Source organism: Ambystoma mexicanum, chromosome 5p, assembly GCF_040938575.1.
Source record: "Ambystoma mexicanum isolate Mex_15411 chromosome 5p, UKY_AmexF1_1, whole genome shotgun sequence".
Classification (NCBI taxonomy): domain Eukaryota; kingdom Metazoa; phylum Chordata; class Amphibia; order Caudata; family Ambystomatidae; genus Ambystoma; species Ambystoma mexicanum.
This window is the reverse complement of record NC_090930.1, coordinates 655924773-655950107: the sequence shown is the minus strand read 5'-3', so window position 1 is coordinate 655950107 and position 25335 is coordinate 655924773. Positions and strand designations below refer to the sequence as shown.

Genomic DNA, 25335 nt, shown 5'->3' with positions numbered 1-25335 from the left:
CTGCTTAGATGATAAAAAAGAAATAACAAGAATGATAACGAAATTGAAAAACTCGAGAGCTCCTGGCCCAGACGGCATAACAAATATAGATCTTAAGGCTTTTCCATCAGAATGGGCCAGACTCTTGAGCGAAATTTTCAGAAGATGTGCAAAATTAAAATCAATACCGCCATCCTGGGAATCTTCTAATGTAGTACCAGTCTATAAGACGGGGGATAAAGCAGACCCGAGAAGCTACAGGCCAATAGCCTTACTGGATTGCATAGGGAAGGTCTTTGGCTCGTTGCTACTGGAGGAATTTAACTTATGGGCAAAAACTGCGCCATGCAGAGACCACCTCCAAACAGGATTTTAAAAAAATCTGGGCACCACGGCCAACATTCTGCTATTAAGTGCTCTAAAGAGCAGAGTACTTGACGGAGGCCCACGCATTTTTGTAATCTTCATTGATCTCACTCAGGCCTTCGATCGCGTAGATCGAGCCCTTTTGTGGGCTAAACTTGAAGACTGGGCCTGTCCTCAAGCGATTTTGGATCCAATAAAGGCCCTGTACACTGATACCAGCATGAAAGTGAAGTGAGACCAGCAAGGGCTATTTTCCAAATCCATTCCAACAGCCAGAGGAGTTAAACAGGGGTGCCCTCTAGCCCCTGCGCTGTTTTTGGCTTTTTTGGGCGACTTACATTTTGTAAACTCAACAGTCCGATGTTTTCCCCCAAATTGGGGAGTGACCACATACATAGATGATCTAATATTGATGGATCAAACACCTATTGGGCTGCAACGCCAGCTGAGCGGCCTTGAGGAGTACATGAGGATTAACAATCTGGACATAAACGAAAAAAAGACCAAATTTATGATTCTTTCGGCCAACACCAGAAGATCTGAAAAGGTTACACTTCACCTAGCAAAAGAACCAATTGAAAAGGTGACTGAATTCAGATACCTAGGTGTAATCCTGGACAGTTTGAGTTCTGAAAAAGCGATGCAGACTCATTTACAATTGAAAACAAAAAAACTGATTGGTCAAGGGAAGGCCATCAATAGGAAATTTGGCAAATTTTCGTTGTTACCAGTCCTTGAGGTTTACAAGAAAAAGGTTGTCCCATCCTTAACATATGGCGCTGACGCAATGCCAACTCTACCAGCCACCCTGTGGCCAAAAATAGAAGCTTTATTCTGGAGATCAATATTAGGACTTCCAAATTCTACATTGGTGGCAGTGATAAGACAAGAACTAAGCTTGCTGTCCTTGGGAGGCATAGTAAAAATCAACTCTTTGATGCTATTTAGGAAATGTAAAATGTCAGAAGTCCACTCAATATACAACCTGATATTGAAAGAAGCAGAGAAAGGTACCAACAAACATGAACTGCCTGGTTCTCTTTGAATCAAGATACTTTAGCATCAGTTGAAAGTGATGAGGAAACCTTGTTCGCAAATCCAACTAAAATCCAGAAAAAATTGAAAGAACTAGACTGGATAAGAACAAGAGAAATAGCATCAAACAACAAATTGACTCAACACTTGCCTCCCAACACAAGGAGATTCAATGAAGTACAACCTTATATTAAAAGTTTCCGTCAAGACGGGCTCGTGATCTGCTCATGAGAGCAAGACTGAACCTCTTATTAACAAACGAAATCCTGGCTATTAGAGGTAACTCACCAACAAAAGAATGCCGCTTCTGCACTGATCAAGTTGCAACAGAGACAATTCGGCATTTAATCCTGGAATAATCGGGCACTCAAGGCCTAAGAGCGCAGTACTTACCAGATATTATGAGTGACTTTGTATTAAGTGACCAAGACAACTGCTGGGCTAAACTAATAGGCGGGGACAGAACAAGCTGGCAATTGGCAACTTTTAACATCTTGAATTACATAAATACGGCTCTACTTTCACAGGACCCGCCTAGTTAGTTAGCATGCTAGCAAAACTGTCCACAGACTTTGAACTTTGCTCCGTTTCTTGACACGATCAGCATTTTTCATTGAGAATTTGTTTTTATGTGATTCTTTTTGTAAACAATCTTTTTGATTAAACACAAATTAAAAAAATAAATAAATAAACAAACAAACAAGTGTGAGGAGAGTGGAGAGTAGGATGAGGAAAGAGAAAAGGTGGGAGAGAGTGGGGTGTAGGGAAAGTAGAGGGAGCTAGAAAGGAGAGTGTTTGAACATGGGAAGGACAGATCAGAGGAGTGGGTCGAGACAGGAAAGAGGAGTAGAGGGAGATGGGTATGAGTATAATAGAGTGGAAAATAGGAACATGAGAGAAAGGAGAGAGAGACAGCACAGTGGACAGAGAGAAAGCATCCTGCAGAGACACAATAGTGATAATCATTTACCATCTGATCCGGCGAGGGAAACCATTAGAAGACCTGAAGGGTGTCAAAAAGAGATTCCCACAGCTTTTAGGCCCTCCCTTTAGCCATATTATAACTATTAGGGGGTACCTATTGCTAGTCATCACACTGGGGGTTAGGGAAGCCTGGCTAGGGAGGTGGGAGTCCACAGGAGGATGAGAGAGAGAGAGGGCTGTCCCCTAGTGTCCCCCACCAATGACAAAATACCTTGGAAATCTGAATACCTTATATTGTTTCTGATAGAAAACCTTGAATCACACCTTGTAGTCTGGGAGGCCATCTGTGACAGTTTGTGGGAAAGATGTAGGGACAAAAAACAAACTTGTGTGGTCAGAGTGAGGGTTAAACAGGTTTCATGGCTCACACCTGTAATCGAATTCAAGAGTTAAATGGGAAACGTATGCAAGTGATATATGCAGGCGTTTGATCCAGGTAGGGTTACTTGATAATGGGGCTGCAGAAGGCCTTTACCATCACATGAAAGGCATGGGGAAATGCATTTGAGTTGTGACAAGGAGACAATGTTAAAAATGGGTCATGCTTCTGCATCAGGAACCACAGCAGACGGAAGCCCATAATCTTTCACTTTCCAAATGCTTTACTTCATGAACTTCAAGGAGTGGGATAGTTTTCTAAGGAAAATCTAAAAGCTTTGCATTGGTACATCTGGAGGTTTTCCCCAAAGAATCAAACCCCCAGTGATACATTCAGCTTTTGCAAAATTCAGTGTTGGACAGGAAATGTACACTATTCTGCCTTAATTCGACTTTTTGTAGCTTCTGATAGCCACAATGGCATCCTCTCGTCAACATTGAACCTTTAGATTGTGTTTGGATAAGAGCAAGATTGAAACACTTGTTGACTTAATGTCATGTGTTGTCTAAAGAAAAAAACTTCTATTCTAAAGATGTGCGATCGGGGACACTTAATGTTCCTACAGTGTTTTGGCCTCGCTGTCTCCGAAGACTTGAGATCTGTTTGTCCCTGGCTGTTATGATGAATTCAGTGCAGTCATCACTGATCTACCGGAGCGAACTTCCTCATGTGGCCAAGGGACAGCAGCCGCTACCTGACCCTGTCCATGGGGGCGGTAAAATGAGGGGGGATAACATGCAAGAGGCAGCCTCTGGGGAGATGTCTTGACTCCATCGGGCGAGACATGGTAGCCCCCATTTTCCCTTGAGGATGATCTTCCAATACCGAAGACCCTTATGGCTTATTGTAATTCATCTACACCTCCCCCTTTGAAGCGTAGGGAAAACCTTTCCCCACATCAAATGATCTAAACCTCCAACCTTGATCCATCTTGTAGAAATGATAATCCCACCTTCTCCAGGTCCATGTTTCAATCATCCAACAATACATTATCATTTAAAACTATTGCAAATGACTAATCCAGCTCTAGAAATCAATTGCCAGCAAGGACTTCTTGTCCCATAACTCCTCAAGTAATGGGATGAAGAAGAGGGAAAGAGTAACACAGAACGGGAGAAACCAGAAGCCCAGCGAACCTTCGAGTCTTTCCCCTGCAAATACCTGTGCCCAGGAAATTTAAAGGACGGAAACCAGATGTAAGAGGCTACTGTTGGCGAGAACACATTTCACCTGTCAGTGAGGCTCAGAGAACAGAAAATCAGAACCAGGTGTGGCGGAGCCGTGCCGCTCACGAGCAGAGAAGAGCAGAGATGCTCGCAGAGCGGGTCATGCTGCTGAGACACCAGGAGCCAGAGGAAGACGCATGGGTGTTTGCCGACCGCTGCAAGCAAACTCTTGCTTACCAGAGGCAGAGGGCAGGCGGGCGTGTGGAAGAGACGCCAGAGGAGAAGAGAAGCAAAACAGAAAACAGCCACAAAGGGAAACCAAGCGGCATACCTTCACTGAACGGCCATGAACGAGCCTGAGAACGCCAGCAAGAGCCTGTGAGTCAGCCCAACGGCAGTGGGGACCCTGGGGTGTATCGGCGACCGCGCCAAATACCAATAACAGTAACAAGAATCACAGAAAGAGAGAAAATGAAGAAAAAAACTGTAAAAAGGGGAAGAGACGTGAAACCCTTATCAGTGTGTGAATGTATGGAATGTAAATACATGGCAGTACCAAGACGTAAGGTATATCAAGAGGATGTAATATCCAATCAAGTGAATATACAGTTGTGGAAATGGTTAGAAACTTTATGAGATTGCAAGAAACCCCTAGATAGAGAAAAACTGGGCAAGTGCAGTTTGCAAATACGAGAATACCAGGCAGGAAAGTATACCAGGCAATAACAAGAGTGTGTGAACCTGAGAAAGTCCTGGTAGGAGAGTATACCAGGCAAGTTAGAAGTGTGTAAAAAGCAGAAGTCCTGGCAGGAGAGTATACCAGGCAAAGACAGGTATGTTAAGAACTCCCAAGTACAGAAATATCAGAACTGTGTTAAGCATATCAAGAAAATCCTAGTCCTGACAAAAAGGATTACAATGCTAGGAAACTTCTGTGGCAGTGCAATTGAGCAGCAAACAAGACACAAGGAACTGTTTTACTTAAGGAAGAGGGATCCAGGGCAAGGGAACCCCATTGTGGAACAAGAGCTCTTCAATTGTAAAGACAGTTTTGTGTTGAAACTTCAAGGAAGAGAAACCCAGGCGAAGGGAATTCCATTGTGGAACAAGAGCTTTTCCGATGTATAGAACCTTTTGTGTTGAAACTTCAAGGAAGAGAAACTCATGGAAAGGGAACCCCATTGTTGCGCAAAGGCTCTCCTGATATAAAGAACATTTTGTGTTGGAACCACTTATTCTTCTTTTATGAACACTTTTGCAAGAACTACAAAAGATAAAAGACATTTCCCTTTTCACCTTTATAATTTAGTTTTAGTGTGAGGGTCAGAATAGAACTTTTGGATACAAGGACAGTTTGATTTTGACACAGACAGATCTATAGTTTTGGTTTATTTAGGGAAATTCCTCTTAGAGCAGGGTCGGAGAGGCCTTTTTTTAAACCTTTTAGTTTCAATAAAAGTCTTTAACCAACAACATGGCTAACTTGTGTCTGAGTTTCATTCCAGACTCCTCACATTGTACTTGAGGTTTGGGTTTGTTTTCAAAATGGAATTACTGTTAACAATGTAGAATGTGAAATTTGAACCGAAGTAATATGTATTTTAATGTTCATTTGATTGTACTGTATGTATTTTGTATATTAGATAGCATGAAAGGTTTTATCGCTGAAACCATGGCATATTTATAAACACATTAAATAAAAAATGTTTAACTTCTGCATCTGTTGTCAACTTTGCATTCCAATTTCAGTGTCACTGGTTGCCGTCATAACTTCTTCCTTATTTAGTTTTCAAGAAGTATCTGCATTCATTAGGGACAATATCTATAATGTTAGTCACACACGCTTTAATCTTGTAAATGAGAAAAACACTGATGTATCTGTTGGACATGAATAAAATAATGTATTTTAGATGCAATGATATACATGTGTGGGTTGTGTTGTGCCTTTTCATCTAGGAGTCACTGTGAGCTTTTAAGTCTTAACCTTCGACCGCCAATTATATTTAATCAAAAAGTTCTCTTTTGTTCATGATCTTCCCCTAACCTCCTTTGTGTCTCTGATCCTCTCTGAAACACCACCTTCAACTATGCATCTCCGCCACCTGTGAGTCTCCAATTTCCACCATCACATTGTGAAAAATCCCCATCTCCTTTCAACATTGTAATTTTCACATACCAATCCCGTGTCTGACTTTCCCAGCCTGTGTTTTCTTCTCCAAATACTGAGAACCTTTATGAAAGAATTGATCAGCTTTTTTCTGGGATATGGCCACCATTATGAGCAATGACAGAATAGTATGGCACTGCTTTGTCTGTTAGATAAAACAAATCACTAATAAAAACAAAACAGATAAAGGCCTTTTAAGATATCTGTATGGAGCCACTCAATCTTTTATTCATTTTACATTATGGAATTTTTATCACATTTTAAAATTAAAAAGACAGCAAGAACATAAAAAATGTGGTACTTTGTAACACGGACAATCCTCTCTTTAGCCAGCACTTAATTTCATCTGAATAATTATTGACCTTATTGGGTTCCTTTGTGCCATCATTCCATCCATTTAGGTTTTGTTTCAGTCTGGTAGAAGCCGGAATCCAGATCATTCTACATTTGCTTCTTTGTCTCATCTTCCTTGTAAAGGATAGCCTCATTCACAATGTCTCCATTTCTATTGTGTGGAATGTGCTTCCTTGGGCACTGTTCGACCAACAGCTTTGTGAAGTCACCTCTCGAAAAGCAGAACTAATTCGCAGTGGTTTGTGTGTGGGAACATGTCAACAGGGACGGCACGTTCTAGCTTGAAAGGCTCACCCAAGAGCTTCTTTTGAGCGTTTGGGGGACAGCACAACCTGAAATTACAGGTTCAACAAAGATGTTAGGTTTGTAGCATGTTCAATGAATTTGTGTATAGTTCACAGTATGCATGTGGAGTCAACACAATTTACACAGCAGCCTGAAAGATAAGATGAGGTACTGACTGCTTTCAAAACTAAGCTTCTCAATCACCTTCCTGGATTCTGTTTGTAGGCAGATGGCATATACTTATATTCATTTAATATAACCAGAGGATTTATGAACATTCCCAAATTAAAAACAATCACCTGTCTAAGAAGTTACCTGCTGTCTCTCTAAAAATGGAGACCTCTTGAGATGCTATTTAACTCAGGGATAACAACAAGCAGTTGTATTTAACTCAAACTGTATCCTATGGCAGCTCTAAAATCATCAGAAAGTAGTGTGGATATAAAGATTTCAAATGTGCATCTTTTAAAATAAACCTTACATTATTTTGTGTATCCTATGATCATTCCACTGCACAAGAGTATGTATCATATAGCACTGGAATGGTCAGAGCTCCATTACACACAAAGGAGTGACATATTGTTCATATTGGCTTCCATAGGCCCACTGCACCACCATTAAATGATTTCAATTGTAGCCCTTTTGGTAGAGGTCACCCCCGTATTATAAGCCCTCACTTATGGCTTCGTCCTATGACTCAGAAAGCAGATCTAGAATGGCCAGTTTACGCCATGGTGCATGGTATATAATACAACAGTAAAGTACTGGAGCAGCCAAGATTCTGCAGCGGAGAGCACATGTTATAGTCCTTCAGAAAGCAAAAATATGACCTGGGCAGATAATAATAGTAATTGATAGATCTTGTATACCACTAGAACCCATTACATCATAGCACATAAATAATTGGCCATCACATTAACCCAACTCATTGATTATGAATAGAAAGACAGAGCAAGAAAGAAAGCAAGGTATGCGTGGGTGGAAACAGGAGAACTTGATACCACAAAGAGACAAATAACAATGAACAGCGCCTTACTCCAGAAAGTTCCTTTGGGCTTCTCCTTCAGGCTTGCAGGAAACATAAACCAGGCTTTGAATCCTCCTACAGTTTCGGATCGCTCTAGTTACGTGGTAGTCTAAAAAAATACACATATATGTATATTTTGAAAGTTCCCTTCAAACAGTATTTTACAAATAAAAATCCTGTCGATTTCTGTGGCTCGTGGAAAATGCATTGTTGCATGGACAATTATGTATACAGTACAATAGAACCCGGGGGAAAGATTACCCATGTTAGTCCACAGATCACACCCACTCTTGACCAGCCAGTAGAATATTCATGTTGTTTGGGATAGGATATGCACACAACGCAAGTACTTGGCATGATGTGTGCTACTGTTGTAATATTTATTGTGTGTTACTTACGCAGGCCGGACCTGGACGGGTTCACCACAGCAGTGAGAGGAAGGTCTTCTTGCAGCGACAAGAGTAATTGTGGCAATACTACCTCTGCTTTCCCAGAGTGGAACTGGCAGTTTGAGATTCCTGACCAGGAAAGAAGAAGAAATCACAAACCGTTTGCTAAGGGGGAGGCTCCAGCATCAACCTTGAAGATTGTGCCTTGGCAGTGAATGGGAAGAGGCACAGTTTATAAGAACAAGTTACTTTCTTACCTGGTAACGTTCTTTTGATGGGATGTTCCGACGATGTATTCCACATCTCTGACAGGTGATCACCACAGCTGTGTTGCTTCGGAAAAATGTTCGGCATCTGTGTCGATACGCTGTCCTCGAGGGCCTCCATCGAGCCGAGGTCACCGGATGTTATAAGTAGGATGCACGACGCCCGTAGCCTCAGTTGTAGTTTTTTCCCAGAACGTGTGGCACCAATCTTCTGCCAGTATGACTACAGAAAGCCTTGCGGAAACGGAAGCTGCAATCGCATAAGAAATTCTGTAGAGGGTAGGCTGGGAGGGTACGATGTGGAATATGTCGTTGAAACTTCCCATCGAAAGAACGTTACCAGGTAAGAAAGTAACTTGTTCTTCGAAGGGATTGGTTCCTGCGACATATTCCACATCTAGGACAGACTCCCAAAGCAGTACCAACGTAAGGAGGTGGGAAAAGAATTTAGAATTTTAGAATGCCCAATTAAATTCCAGAATAGAGGACCGCCTTGCCAAAGGCCAAATCTTGCCCATGGATAGAATCCAAGGAGTAGTGTTTGACAAATGTATGGACAGAGGCCCATTTGGCTGCTTCACAAATGTTACGAATGGGAACACCCCTCTGCAGGGCAGTAGAGGCAGCCACACCCCTAGAAGAATGGGCCCGTAAGTCTAACAGAGGGTCCTTACCCGCCAAGCGGTAACATTCAGAAATTGTCAAGATAATCCATCTAGACAAAGTCTGTTTAGTAACAGCTTTTCCCAAACGCCTTCCAGCGTATCCCACAAAGAGCTGATCGTCCACTCTGACCCGGGACATGCGTGAGATGTAGAAACTTAAAGCTCTCCTAGGATCCAACCTATGGAGCCTCTCCTCTTCCTTACCAGGATACAGAGGAACATAGAACGCCGGAAGAATGACCTTCTGGTTTAAATGAAATTCCGACACAACTTTCGGAAGAAAAGAAGGACGAACCCTAAGGACAACCCTGTTCTTATGGAACACTGTGAAGGGTGGCTTAACGGAAAGTGCCTGCAACTCACTCACTCTGTGAGCGGAAGTGACCGCAATTAAAACACAGTTTTCAAGGTCAACAGTCTCAAAGGACAAGAAAGTAAAGGCTCAAACGGAGCACCCATTACGAATTTTAAAACCAGGTTCAAAATCCAACTGGGTACCTGGAAAGGTGATGGTGGGAACACATTAGTGAGCCCTTTCAGAAACTGAGAAATCAAAGGAATCTTAAAATAAGAACACTCCTCAGACGAGCGCTTAAATATGGACAGCGCCGCCAGGTAACCTTTAATGGAACCCACTTGCAGGCCCTTGTGGGCTAATGAAAGCAAAAAGGACAGAACCACAGGAATGGCACATGAAAAAGTATCCACATTCTTAACCCTGCACCAGTCACAGAACTTTATCCAACGGCAGCGGTACAGGGACTTCGTTGTGGGCCTTCTGGCCGAAAGTAACACGTCCATCATGTCTTCAGGGAGGTCCCAATCCTTATACCTCAACCTTTCAGAAGCCAAGCATGAAGGTTGAGGGACTTGACCTCTGGATGGAGAACCTGACCTCCCCCTCCCGTGAGAGCAGATTGTCTCGGTAGGGAAGACGGCGTGGAGGGCAGATGGACATGTCGAGAAGGTCCTGGTACCACGTTCTCCTGGCCCATGCCGAAGCAATGAGGATCATTCGGGAACCGAACCTCCGTAACCTCCGCAGCACTTGTGGAATGACGGGGACTGGAGGAAACGCGTACAGCATAGGGAAGGACCACTCCACTACGAAGGCTCCTCTTGGAGGAAAGTCCCGCGAGCAGAATCTTTCGCACTTCTGGTTGACACTGGTGGCGAAGAGATCCACTAGTGAGGTCCCCCATCGGGCGAAGATCTCTAGGAGAATCTCCTTAGCCAGCTCCACTCGTTAGAGACCGTGCTCTGCCTGCTCAGAGCGTCCGCCGCAACGTTTTCGTCTCCGGCCAGATGAATTGCCGAGATCGAAATTTCTGGCTGGATGGCCCAGAACCAGAGCTGCATCGCCTCTCTGCACAGAGGGAGAGACCCTGCCCCCCCTTTTTGTTGAGGTAGTGCATGGCCCCTTGTTGTCTTTCAGAATCAGGACATTCTTCCCCCGCACATACGGCAGAAAAGCCTTCAGGGCTAGCCTGATGGCCCTCAGCTCCAACAGATTGATATGGAGTCTGGACTTCGACAGAGACCAACGACCGCTGACTGTCAATTCGTTAGCATGAGCTCCCCATCCCGTGAGAGGTGCGTCCGTCACGATTGTCACCTCCGGCCACGGTAGCCAAAAAGGAGCCCCCTTCATCAGATTGCCTTCGATGGCCCACCACAGAAGACCCTGGGCAACTGAGGGCGGCACCTGAACGGGATCCGACATCCTGCCGGAGGACTGCGACCACTGGAGCTTGAGAGCCCATTGCAGAGATCTCATCCGCAAACCTGACCTCTGGCACCAGAAGAATGCAGGATGCCACGAGGCCGAGCAACCTCAAGAACTCGAACGCCGGGAGACTCTGGGCATGTTGAAACTTGTGCCCCATCTGCAGAATGTGATGAGCCCTCACCTGGGGAGGGTAATACTGCCCCAGAGAAGTGTCGAGCACTGCTCCGATGTACTGGAGCCGCTGGGTAGGGGTCAAGTGGGACTTCTTTAAGTTGAGGGAGAAGCCCAGCTTGTGAAGGGAGTGGCAAGTGACTGACAGATGATCCAGGACCTGCTCGGGAGAGCGCGCCCTGATCAACCAATCGTCCAGGTAGGGGTAGACGTGAATCCCCCCTTTCCTGAGATACGCTGCCACCACCACCATGAGCTTGGTGAAGACCCTCAGGGCGAAGGTCAATCCGAACGGCAGGACCCGAAACTGAAAATGCGAGTCACCAACCACGAACCTCAGGTACTTCTTGTGCTTGGGATGAATCGGCACATGAAAGTAAGCGTCCTTGAGGTCGAGAGACACCAACCAGTCCTGAAGCTGAAGGGCCTGGAGGACTTGAGAGAGAGTGACCATCTTGAACTGGTCCTTCCTGAGGAGCTTGTTCAAACCACGCAAGTCCATGATGGGTCTCAATCCCCCCGTCTTTCTTCGGGATCAAAAAATAAGGGGAATACCATCCCTTGTTCCTCTCCGCTACAGGCACCAATTCTATGGTGCCTTTCTCCAGCAGGGATTTGATTTCCTGTGCAAGGAGCGGATCCGGACTCTTCAAAGAGGGATTCCCTGGTGGATTATCGCAAGGTCTCTGCCGGAAAGGAAGACAGTAGCCGTGGGCTATGATCTCCAGAACCCACACATCTGAAGTAATGGCACGTCATTCTACAAGATGCTGCGCCAGCCTTCCCCCAACCGGCGAACCATGGGACATGGCCTCATGACTGAGCTGAAGCGGCTGCGGCAGTGCCTGAGGGCAAAGAGGCAACTGCCTGAGTGGCCTTGGCACCTCGAGTACCTTGTTTTCCATCTCTGGTACTCCTACGGTGGCCCCTTTGACTTGCAGATCCCCTCGATCTACCAAAATAATAGTAGTATCGAAAGGAACCTCCCCCTCCATTGCTGTACCCTAGGACGAAAAGTCAGAGGTTGGTGAACTGCAGCACTCAACGACTTTACTGCAGCTTTGGAGGTCTACAACCTCTCAAGGCTTTCGTCAGCCTTGCTGCCAAAAAGATGTTCACCATCAAAGGGCATATTGAGAAGCCGGACTTGTACGTTAGGAGCAAACCCCAACTTCCGCAACCATGCAAATCTGCGCATCACGGTGCTCGCCGCTATGGACCGGCTGACACAGTCTGCCACATCCAGACCTGACTGAACGGATTCACACATGGCATCCTTGCCATCCTGAACGAGGGCAAGAAAACCATCCCATTCCTCCCCTTCGGGAATATGTTCAGCCGCCAAAGACACACAATTCCACATAGTGTGAGTGAAACGTGCTAAGGCACACACAGAGTTGGCTGCCTGTAAAGCCAAAATCAGAAAGAGTCCCACAAATCAGCTCCCTTCTCTTACCGCTACGAGTGAGCTACCCTAGATGTATACACATTTAGTTCTTTGCATTTTTTACCCCAAAACAAGGGCTCTTAACCATGTAGATATTGAAAAAATATACATAATTTAATATTTATCACAACATATTAAATACACAATGTTAAAACAGTACATAGATTTAGCCACATATTATTGTGTGTGCATTTCCACTGAAGGCGTACAAACCAAACAAATAAGAAATCTTAATTATGCCTTACTATGGTGGATACTCCACAAGGAGCCACCGTTCTTGTTCATGCCCTTGGTGCTCTATATGTATGTACAAGCTTATCTCTTAAATTTGGCATGCGTCGAAACGCAAAGCGTGGCTTGCTAATTGAAAAATCTTCAGTGTTAATGATGTTCCAATTCTTCAATATACATCTCCGCAAATCGGTTCTTATCGGCGAAAATGTGGACACACAAGTGATCCTATCCTCTGTGACTCGTGGTTGAGGTGTCAAGCAATTATTTCTAGGAGTGTTTTTGGCTCTTTTCATAGACCTGCGAACTATGTTTGGTGGATAACCTCTCGGATAACACCGAAGATTTTTCAATTAGCAAACCACGCTTTGCGTTTCGACGCATGCCAAATTTGAGAGATAAGCTCGTACATACATATAGAGCACCAATCAGGGATAGGCATAATAGTCAATTGACGTTGTGGAATTTACCTCCGGTAGTCGGCCATTTTCAATGTGGAAAATGCTCGGTCTGCAAATTAACATCCAATATGAAACACATAGACCTGAAAGGGAGAAAATGGGAACTAAAGCATTTTTCAAATTGTAACTCAAAATGGGTAGTCTATGGGATTAAATGCCCATGTGGCTTGTTATATATTGGTAAAACTAAGAAACCAATCCGCCAGAGAATCTGTGAACACAGATTCTGTGTTAAGAACCAGGTACCTGAAAAACCTTTAGTGGCACATTTCAAAAATGCCCATCATGGAGTGCAAGATATTAATTGGTTCATCATAGAAGTAATATTAGCTCAACCCAGATGCGGGAACATGGATTTAAAACTAAGACAAGCAGAACAGAAATGGATATATTCCCTAGATACTGTTAAGAATGGACTAAACATTTCCATTGAATGGTCGCTCTTCATTCACCATAGAAAGTGAATGAGATATAGGAGCTGTAAGTTCAACTATCATACAAGCCCTGTGTTAAATAAGGCAAAACATCTTCTATAGGGATACATTTAGGATAAGAGTCCATCACACTACACTGTTGGATGATATACCCACAGGTAAATGGCCGCTGTTTTTGGGTGATTGTGGCACATGGTACACCACTTTGGTGAACATCACCGCAGGTACATTTAAGGCGGCATTGAATTCATACAAATGGAATTTTCTACGTTCAAAGGTTCCATCTTTGAATAAGATGCCCACAGTTAGATGGCCGCGGGTCACGTACCATTGCGGCAAGTTATCATGCGGTGCATCACAAAATAATTTGAAGTACTTATGTCAAAATAAAGAGGGAGGAAATCAGAGGCTTTTGTAGCGGCAACATGGCACTAATCGCGCTATACAAAGGACATCTGCAGAATACACAGCATCGAGACACGTGATGTGACGGCACATTATTGCGTGCGCACATCACGTGATACTAATAGAGCCGCCATAAAAGACGGACCAACCCGCCAGTAGGCTCGCTGCACTGCTGGGAAGCAGTTGTCATCCGCGAGCGGGACGGAAGGTTGCAGCTTAAACGCTGAGGTGAGAGACAGGCATTATGCACATGTTTAGTCATGAGGCACCTAGAAGGGAAACTTATTTTTGCCCCCTTCTTTGTTGTTCATTGCTATGATTTAGATCACGCTCAGCACAGCCAGGCTAAGAGCGAAGAAAGACGAAGCTCTTCTCGTTTACATCGAAACAATTTTGAAGATAGAAAAATCTTATGGGTAAGCTACATCCTGATTGCAAAGATGTTGAAGACGCACTTTTTCTCTCAAGTAAGAATTTTTGAGGTGATTATTGATAAACAACATAGAGCCTTGTTTCTATTACAGATTAAGATTGTGTATTAAACAAAAGACGGTTTGCCTTGGTCTGTGACAAAGGATACATTTGGGAGGCAACATCGCCTATAGGGTAGACAGGTGAGCAATTCCAATAAGAACATAACAGCTGAAAAGTCAACAAAAGGTGAGCATTTGGGAAGCGTGAATCACAAATGAGGGAGAAATAAGTACAAAGGTACACTTGATCAGTGGAGGTTTAAAACAATTGCATAAGTGTTGCCCTAAGGATAGGCTAGAGTGACAAACCGCTCTTGTTCAAAAAATGTTGGACTAATGACAGGTAAATAATGTTGGATTAATGAAATGTAAACCTTAGAGGGAGAATGTGTAATTATAGACACTGGATATAAATAGAGTAAATCACATCTAATGTTATAGAAAAGTGTGAAAGTGGTTAATAATGATACCATTCAAGAACGAATATATCCCTGCTGCTTAAATAACAGAGATGAAGTTGTTATAGATGTTTCACAGTATTCTTTTGCACAAAAAGTTGAATACCATGTTTTTAAGCGCAGTTTGTTTGTTTTTTGCCTTTTAGAGAGATTGCAAATTGTGGTGCACCATTTAATGTGTGAAAACCAGAACATGAATTAAGCCCGAGTGCCCTGAGGACAGGACCAACGGGATACGCAATAGGGAATATTGGCCTTGCTTATTCTGTCAAGAGATACATCTCCATGTTGGTTCTAGAAACACATTGTTGTATCAAGTGTTGGCACATTCCTTTTTTGCCCGTATAGATTGGGAAGGGCATGAACAAGAACGGTGGCTCCTTGTGGAGTATCCACCATAGTAAGGCATAATTAAGATTTCTTATTTGTTTGGTTTGTACGCCTTCAGTGGAAATGCACACACAATAATATGTGGCTAAATCTATGTACTGTTTTAACATTGTGTATTTAATATGTTGTGATAAATATTAAAATATGTATATTTTTTCAACATCTACATGGTTAAGAGCCCTTGTTTTGGGGTAAAAAATGCAAAGAACTAAATGTGTATACATCTAGGGTAGCTCACTCGTAGCGGTAAGGGAAGGAAGCTGATTTGTGGGACTCTTTCTGATTTTGTGTTTGATTATCCTCACCCACTCAGCCCCTAAAAAGAGGATCATTGTGGCTCATGAAAATGTGATGCCTGTAAAGCCATACCCCCGAAGAAAACACTTTCTTCGCTCAGCCATCAAAACGTTTGTCTTCCCTATCCGGAGGGATGGCAGGGTACGACGCCTGCTTTGCTGGAGCCGTAGCCGCCTGCACCACCAAACTCTCCGGAGTGGGGTGTGTAGTCAAGTAGCCGGGGTCGTATTTTTTCAGCAATGACTTGCCCGCTGCTGGGAGACTCTCCGGAGCAGACCAAGCCGCCGCCACTCTTCTCTGTAAAGCCATATGAAATGGCAGCACCGGGTCAGTGGATGGACCTTTGTCAAGGATATCTGTCAAGTCATCCTGCAGAAAATCCACTGGTGGCACAGACCACCCCAGGTACTCCGTCACGCTTGACATGAGGCGCCTGTACGAAGATTCAGCCCGCGTACCAGGCTCAGGCCTGCCAAACTCGACCTCCGGGGAGGTATCAAGACCACTGGCGTCGTGCAAAGACTGATGCGGGTCTTCCAACTTGCTATGACCAGATAACAGGTTGTCAGGAACCTCATCAGGTACCAAACCTTCCTCAGACCCTTCATCCACCTCAGAGATATAATCCAGAGGCTGGAATAAATCCCTGGATGAGGGCACAGAAAAAGGTTCAAATACAGGCCTCACTGACTTCTTCAGGGCCTTCCTCAGAGTCTCCACCGATGCACGGGGTACTCCGGTACAGCCTCCACAAAAGGTGTCGAGGGCCCGACGTCGAGCGTGGCACCAATGGCTTCGACACTGGCCTCAAGGACGGTACCCCGAGCGTGTCCTTCGGCGGCCTCGGCAGGACATGGCGCCGATGTCGTCGACGTCTTCCTAGAAGACCTCACAGGTTCCGCCGGTCTCGAGGGCGTCGAGGACCGGGACCTGGAGCGGGCATGGCTAGAGCGATCCACCTTGTCCGATCGGGGCCTCAAAGGCTCCCGATGATCGCGCCGACCGCCCGAGCACGAAGGTGTGCGAGCGGTGGCCCTACCACGTTCCCTGCTGGCTTCTTTCGAAGGCACGGATGGAACGGAGCCCTGCGATTGGAAAATCGCCATCATCTCCGTATGAAATGCATCCCATTCCGCAGGAGAGGAATGCTTGTTGGGACAAGCAACCTGCCGTCGGACGAGGACGGGGAAGGCGACCGGTGATGGCACTTCCGCGAGTGCCTCGAGGAGGCAGAGGAATGGCGGGAACCACTCCAGGACCGAGACCCCCTGGACTTACGCCGACGACGCTGAGAGTCGCCCCTCGAATCGTCGGTCGAAAGCCCCGTGGATTTCGACTTTCGGAGTTTTGGAAACCCTACCTACTGTAAGCTTCTTCTTCCGCTCCCGCAAGGCCTTCGACGTTAACGACTGGCAATCATCACAGTCATCGGTGGCGTGGTCCTCGTCGAGGCACCAGAGGCAGACATCGTGCGGGTCCGTAAATGAGTGACATTTAGGAACCGCAGTCCCGACACTTCTTGAATCCCGACCGCGGGGTAGAAGAAGACTTAGACATGATATCTTCACAAAACACCAAGTTCGAAGAACCGATAGAAGTAACAGAAGAACCGTGGTGCGCCGAGATCTCCGAAGCGAACACGTTCGTGGAAAAAACGGAACTGAGGCTACGGGCATCGTGCGTCCTACTTATAACATCCGGTGACGTCAGCTCGACGGAGGCCCTCGAGGACGCAGAAGCCGAAAACCTTTCCAAAGCAGCACAGCTGTTGTGATTACCTGACATAGATGTGGAATACGTTGGAGAAACCAATCCCTTCAAAAGATGGTTTCTAAAAACCCACGTAATGCACAAAATGAACTAGAAGATCCTCTGAAAATTATTTTTGCCATTACCTGCTATTTGAATACATTGTCATTTATTTAAATGCACAGTGATTTTATTTAATCTTTCAACATGTTATTTAATCTATCAATATCTAACTACTAAGACTGGCGCTTGAACTCTTTTCCCAAGGGCTTGCTGACAGATGCCCCTCAGGCTACCTTTCTCAATCATGTCACTGTGAATGGTCCATCTGGACTGAGCCCATGATGTCATTCCACAACCAACCTTCAAGCAGGGCTTTTGGTTGACCACAGAGTTGGGTTGGGCTGGCTTCACCAACCTGTGAATGTGAATAGTTCTGGATTACTAAATTATTTTAATGCAGCTTTTATTACATTTTTGTTTTAAAAAGATCTTTTATAACAGCGCTTCAGCAAGCCAATCTTAGCCAGAGTACAGCACCATCTTGTTCCTGCCCAATTCTTTCACTGCATGAAGCTAAATGTGCCATATTTTAAATGTTTAACTGAACAATCAAATTCTCATATCCATCTCTAAGGTTACCACCAATCCATTCTATGCATCCTAATAGAATATATCTATTCACAAATGCCGGTTTCATCTAAGTAAGGTAGCATAGCACGTGGAGTGTATTGCCTGTGAATTACATTAAAACCAATACAATCTGATAAACAACCAATATTAATTATCTTTTCAGTGTGTGCCGAAAATCACAGATTTGCTTCACTATTTCCCAGGCCCCAGTGCAAAGCCCTGCGGTGGTAGGAGGGCCTGGGATACATTGCCACACTTCTTTGTTTGGAGCAAATCTAAGACCATGGGCAGCTACTATTGGAGTAACACAAGTGAACGGGGGATTTACTTTAGAGTCAGCAGCACTGAGCTTGCAGCTTTTCCATTTAAAAGTCAAAACACTGACACAGTCTCAAGTTAACAACAAGCTACATTACACCCCACCCAATTCCCTCAAGCTTTATGGATGCTAAAGAAAATACTGCCAACAGCCTCCAAGATAGATAGTTATAACACTTAGTGAAGTGAGCCCTTTTGCCAAGCTTTGGCATAGGTATTAGTCTGCCATGTTAGAGAACTGTTTAATGATCATGGCAGCGTTCGCTGGCTTCACTGTGCCAGGTTGCAAGTGCAACAACTGTTTTGGTGCAGACTCTCAGTTCAGACACAAACACGCCTGTGTGTTCATGAGCAGAATCAGTCTTACAAGGAACCACTGGGCCCTGCAAAGTGGAGCCGCCATGCCGCCTTTCATATCTGCCTGACTCCAAAATGGAAGACAGGGTCTCGTACGCCCTTGACACCCCTGCACCAATTACCCACAAGTACCAGTAGGCAGAATGATCAGCTTAAGCTGCCAGGCATAAGCGGCAGAAAGAAAGCATATGAAAGGAAACGCATTGCAAGGGGAATAACCAATCCGATAATAGGACTAAAGAGCTGCATGGGAATAACTAATCAAGACCTTTAAGAACTAAAACCAATTAAAATTATTATGAAAGAGCACATTATTATGCAGTAGAGCAAGCTCGGATTGGCCTATACGGCAAGGGGCAATGTCTGAACAAAAAACACAAAAAGCAAGTGTAGGGCATTTTTTTTGGTCAAAGTGGGCCACTTTTCTGGCCCATGTGGGTCAGTTTGTTAATTTACTTCATTGTGTGGCAAGTCGTTTTGACCAGACTAACTGAATAAATATTCTTTGAAAGAACAAGTTACTTACCTCTGGTAATGTTCTTTTAATTCAATGTTCCACCCACGTATTCCTCATCTTATGATAATTATCCTTCCAGCATCAGCTGCTTTGTAAAATTATTTTGTTCAGAGAGCTGTGTGCCATCTCATCAAGTCGATATCCCTGAGGGCCTCCGTTCGACTGTCGATGTCATCATCAGTATAAATAGCCCATGCAACACCTCTTGGCTTCAGTTCTGTTTTAGCCCTCCAGTAGAGTAATTACCAGTCGTACCATAGAGCGTAGGATCCAAGGAAGCGTAGTGTAAGGACATGTAAATTCTATGGCGGCGCAGGCTGGAAGGGAGGATGAGGAATACGTCGGAGGAACATCCAATCGAAAGAACGTTACCAGGGGTAAGTAACTTGTTCTCCGAATGGATTGTGTCCTCCCACGTATTCCTCATCTTATGATAGACTCCCAAAGCAGTAATCATTTGGTGGTGGGAGTATGAATTGTCTCAATTGTTATCATGGACTGAATGAAGGACTACTTTTCCAAATTGTCCTCCTTGACTGGAAGAAGAATCCAGGCAGTAATGTTTCACAAACGTGTGAACAGACAACCAAGTGGCCGTTGCACAAATATCTTTGAGTGGAACTCCTCTCTGAAGAGCAGCAGAGGTAGCCATGCCCCTAGTGGAATGTGCTCTCAATCCTTCCAGCGGCTCTTTGCCTGCTAAACTGTAACATTCCCTAATAGCCAGGATGATCCATCCGGATAGGGTCTGTTTTGTCACAGCTAACGCCAATTTAGGGCCTGTATAGCCAATGAATAATTGGTCATTTGGATGAAATTTAGCCATTCTTGATATATAAAAACTGAGAGCCCTTTTTGGGTCCAGTGTATGTAATCTTTCCCCCTCCTTTCCCAGGATGAGGAGGGGGATAGAAAGTTGGCAAAATGATCTTTTGCGACAAGTGGTTGTCGGAGACTACCTTAGGTAGAAAAGAAGGTTTAACTCTGAGAACAACCTTGTCTTTATGGAAAACATTATGTGGGGGTTTACAGAAAAGTGCCTGCAACTCGCTTACCCTGCGGTCTGACGTTATTGCTATTAGCAAAACAGTTTTCAAGGTTAATAGTCTTAATGGGAATGAGTGTATTGGCTCAAAAGGAATGCATGTTAGACATTTTAACACAAGGTTAAGATCCCAAACAGGGACTTTGAATGGAACCGGTGGAAATACATTAGTAAGACCATTTAGGAATTGAACAATCAGAGGGATTAAAAAATATGAATCTTCCTCTGAAGAGTGCTTGAAAATAGATAGCACCGCCAGGTAACCTTTAGTTGTTCCAATCTGGAGCCCCAGATTAGCCAAATTAATTAAAAAGAAAGCACCATAGGTGTATCACATAGAAAGGGATCCACATCCTTATCCCTGCACCAACTGCTGAACTTGTTCCAACGGCAGCGGTACACAGATTTTTTTGCTGGCCTTCCAAAAGGTCTCAATCCTTGTATATCAACCACTCAGAAACCATGCGTGAAAGTTGAGAGCCTTGACCTCTGGATGGAGAACTCGACCCTCCTCTCATGAGAGAAGGTCCTTTCTTTGTGGAAGACAAATTGGAGGGCAGATGGAGATGTCCAGAAGGTCCGGGTACCACATCCTCATGTCCCTATTCGGGGATATTAGGTTAATGTATTCCCCGAACTCTCTCAACCTCCTGATCCCATAAAGAATGACGGGGACTGGAGGAAAAGTGTGCAGGAGTAGAAACTCCGAATCCACTACGAACGTGTCCCCAAGAGCTCCTCTTGGAGGAAATTCCCTGGAGTTAAACAGTTCACACTTCAGGTTGACACTGATCACGAACAGATCCACTTGAGGGGTTCCCCAAAGGGTGAAGATCTCAAAGGACTTCCTGAGCTTGTTCCCACTCGCGGGAGTCCGTGTTCTGCTTGCTCAGAGAGTCAGCCGCCGTGTTCTCCTCTCCGACCAGGTGAACTGCTGATAGGGAGATTCATTCTTGAATGGCCCAGAACCAGAGGTGCATTGCCTCTCTGCACAGTGGCATGGACCCTACACCTCCTCTCTTGTTGAGGTAGTACATGGCCACTGTGTTGTTCGTAATTATCAGGACATTATTCCCGTACAGATGGCAGAAAGGCCTTCAGCGCTAGTCTGATTGCCCTCAGCTCCAATAGGTTGATGTGTAGTTTGGACTCTAATGGACACCAACGACCGCTGAATGCCAGCTCCTTGGCGTGGGCTCCCCACCCGTGAGTGAGGCTCTTATCTCCGGCCATGGCTGCCAAAAGATTCTCCCTTGAGAATGTTTTCCTTGCAAGCCCACCACAGAAGGTCCTAAGCAACTCTGCTTGGAACTTGTAGGTGGTCTGACATTCTGCCTGAGAATTGGGAACATGAGTCCTGAGAGTCCATTGGATGGATCTCATTCCCAGGCGAGCCTCTGTCAGCAAGAAAATGCAGGATACAATGAGGCAGAGCAACCTCAAAAAATCAAAGGCCGGAAGACGCTGGGCACTCTGGAATTTGGTGATCATCTGCAGAATGTGTTGAGGTCTCACCTCGGTTGGCGAGGATTTCCCTGATGAAGCATCCAGGACTGCTCCAATAAATTGGAGTCTTTGAGATGGTATCATGTGGAACTACTTGTAATTGACAGAGAAGCACAGTTTGTGGAGAGAGTGGCAGGTTACACTGAGATGTTCCTGGGCTGCTTTGGGTGAACGGGACCTGATCAGCCAATTGTCCAGGTAGGCATAGACGTGACTACTCCTCTCCTAAGACTAACTGCCACAACCGCCATTAACTTGGTGAAAACCCTTGGGCGGAATGGCAGAACTCTAAACTGATAATGATAACCGCCAACTGCGAACCTCAGGTACTTTCTGTGCTTGTGATGGATAGGCACATGAAAGTAAGCATCCTGAAGGTCCAATGACACGATCCAGTCGGAGTTGGAGAGCTTGAAGGATCTAGGAAATGGTAACCATCTTGAACTTGTCCTTTCTGAGGAACTTGTTCATGTTTCTTAAGTCCAAGATGGGTCTCAATCCTCCATCCTTTTTGGTATCAGAAAATACGGGGCGTACCAACCCTTGTTCCTCTCTGCCACAGGTACCGGTTCTATAGCACCTTTCTCTAGCAGGGCCAACAATTCCTGCACAAGAAGCGGTTCCTAAACTTTGAAAGAGTTGCGGCCCCGGTGGGTGATCCTGAGGCCTTTTTTCAAAAGGAAGGAAGTAACCTTGGGCCAGGGTTTATAGTGCCCAAGCATCCAAAGTAATGCTCTGCCATTCTTTCAGATGCTGAGTAAGTCTGCATCCCACCGGGGTCATGAGTCAAGGCCTCAAAGTGGTTTTGGGGCGGCAGAGGGTAAAACTGCTGATGCTTGGGCTGACTTAGCATCTCTCCCTGGCCCACCAAGAGGGAATCTTGTCTGACCTCTTAGACTGGCTTGTCCTCTTCTTCTTCCAATTGAGGAGTAGAATTGAAAGGACTTACCCTGCCAAGATGATGAACCGGAGTAGGAATGTTGAGGCTCTCAAAGGGCGACACTCGGAGATTTAGCTTCCGCTTTCGAGGTCTGCAGCTTTTCCAAACACTCATCAGCCTGCTGCCAAACAGCCTCGAGCCGTCAAAGGGCATGTTGAGGAGTCTAGACTGCACATCTAGTGCAAACCTGGACTTCCTCAACCATGCAAATCTGTGCAACATGGTTCTAGTTGCCATTGATCTGCTGATGGTGTCTGCAGTATCCAGACCTGACTGGAGACATTCACACATTGCCTCCTTACCATCCTTGATGATAGCCAGGAAGCCATCTCTTTCTTTCCCTTCTGGGATGTGGTCAGCCGCCATAGCTATGCAGTCCCACAGGGTAAACATGATTTTTGACATGGAATAAGTTGCTTTTGCTGATTTTAAAGCCATGCTACCAGCAGTGAATATTTTTCTCGGTCCGGCATCCACTCTCTTATCATCCCCATCAGGAAGAATAGAGGGCTATGCTGATTGTTTGGCTGATGTAGCAGCTTGGACCACCAAACCTTCTGGTATTAGGTGTTTTGTTAAGTACTCTGGGTCACTGCTGGATGGCCTATATTTTTTTGCAAAATGTTTATTTACTGCAGCCGCAGTCTCTGGCATCTCCTAATTTGATGAGACACTTTTTTGTAGTGCAATGTGAAGAGGTAAAAATGTATCTCTTTGGGGACCCTGATCTAAAATATCTATCAGGTCATCCTGTTCGAAAGAAGGTGTAGGACTGCTCCAAACTAGAAATGCTACCACCTTGCTCATTAGCTGCCTATATAACAAGTCAGTGTGATCAGTTGGATCTGGTTTACCATATTCCAGTTCTAAAGAGTTATCTATACCACTGGCTGATTGTAAGTTATCATGCAAGTCTTTTAACCTAGACTCTTCAATTCTACTGGCACATTAGGGGTGCTATATTTCAACCCAAATGATGGTGTGTTATCTGAAGGCTCATTGTCTTCATAGATTGAGGTTAAAGACTTGAAAAAGTATTTCTTTGGCATGGGTTTGAAAACCTTTTCCTGTGTTACTGTTGGCTTCGACAACTTTGAAGAAATCGTCAACCACGACTTTGCAGTTGAAGTCGATTTTGTCAGAGTCGACTTCGACACGTGTTGACGGCTCCGACGCCGATGGGGTTAGCGAGGGCGTCGGAGTAGTCAAGTTTTTATGCTTTTTTGAGGGAACCCTCGATGGACTGGAGCCCTGACTTGTTGAATCCCTCATTTTCTCGTCGGATCGAGATTTTTCCAGCCTTTTATTTCGTTAGAAATTACCAGAAGCAGACTTGTCACAAAATAATTTGGTAAATAATAAAGAAAAGTCAGTCAGTCTAGATAGGCAGTCACAGGTTATTCACATTGGTTCTGTTTGAAAGATGCAGTCTTTGCTCAGTAAGATTTGACCAAGTATTTTCTTTGATGAGAGCGGGAAGAACGATAATATTCTTACCTTCTGGTAGTGTGTCAGGCAATTGCAGTTTGTCCATAATTCATTTTTGTATAGAGTGTCTTTGAGCACAGCTCGTAAGACTTTCAAGGTTCCCAATGGTGGGATCATAACAGGCAATCACTGTGTCCAAATGTTCCATGAAAGCGGTGGTGGTTTTCAGGCAACGTGAGGAGTGGAGCTCCAGGGAGTGTGAATCCTCATAGGTTCCGCATCAGTATTAGCCTGAGAGAAGGTGCGCATAGGCATGAGGGTGGATGGAGCAGGGGATGTTGAGGCACCCACAGTGTGTAGCGAGGGTTGCTCAGACGTAAATGAATGTGACAATTGAATATCTTGCCTGGAAAGCACTGGGGAGTAGAAAGGGCAGTGGATGTACATTGAGGTGCAAACCTTCTTTGCTGAGAGCGGGTCCAGGGAGGCGTGTAAGTAGAAGCCGCTGGGGGGGAAGTGGAGGTGGGGCAGGGGGAGGAAGATGAGGTTGTGGTGGGAAAGGAAAATGAGGCGTATGGGGTGCAGGCGGGGGTGTGAGAGGTAGGGGAGGGTGGTGGAGAGTAGCTGGTCTGGCAGGTTGCTGTGACGTGGGCGGTTGGGGGGAGTGTGACAGTTGGCGGTGGCATGGCGGGTAGGGGTGGAAAAGGAGGTTTGCGGGCCATCAGGTGAGGCGAGTGTTGCAGGGTGAAATTAAATGGTCTGATACGCAGGTAAGGGAAGTGAACCTCTTTGCTAAGTTCCAGTGACAAGGTATATACATCAGGTAATTCCAAGGGTAAGTAAGTAGGAAAGTAAAGGAGACATCCACTGGCCTTCTCTCTCAAAGGCTGCTTCACTTCAACTGACCTTCATGGAGCTTACAGGGACACTCACACCAAAACATTCAATAGGCATAACATTCCATCAGGCATTCTCTCAGACAAGCATTCATGCAGGACCAAAGCAGGGAACACAAGACAAAACATATCTCCCTTTTATTTATTTACTTTGCATTTTTAAAGCGCTCACACAGCCCACGGGCATCGAGGCGCTGTTACAGGAATTGTTTTTTTTTTTGCGTAATTGTTTTTTTTTGTTTTAGTTGCGTATTTATAACGCGCTTAAACACCCAGAGGTTTCTAAGCGCGGACCCAGGGATCGAACCTGTGTTGCTTTGTGTCGTCTTGTTTCCAAAGCACGCACGTTGCTGTTAAGCTATCCTCCTGGGACCCTCCTCAACAGAAA

The 25335-nt window shown here is 45.0% G+C and overlaps 1 protein-coding gene across 9 annotated transcripts in view; it reads right to left on the bottom strand.

Annotated features, from left to right (window-relative positions):
* Nucleotides 1-6268: 6268 nt before the first annotated feature.
* Nucleotides 6269-25335, bottom strand: part of TRMT2B (tRNA methyltransferase 2 homolog B) — a 584889-nt gene continuing 565822 nt past the window's right edge. For 6 of the 9 annotated variants that reach the window (XM_069613012.1, XM_069613010.1, XM_069613009.1 and 3 more), the window contains 3 exons: nucleotides 8141-8260; nucleotides 7752-7851; nucleotides 6269-6762 (listed from right to left, as the gene is read on the bottom strand). In XM_069613012.1, coding sequence (XP_069469113.1) covers nucleotides 6636-6762; nucleotides 7752-7851; nucleotides 8141-8260 — 347 coding nt within the window. In that variant the 3' untranslated portion in view covers nucleotides 6269-6635. The remainder of the gene's footprint in view (nucleotides 6763-7751; nucleotides 7852-8140; nucleotides 8261-25335) is intronic. The other 3 variants (XM_069613015.1, XM_069613014.1, XM_069613017.1) reach the window with 2 other exon arrangements.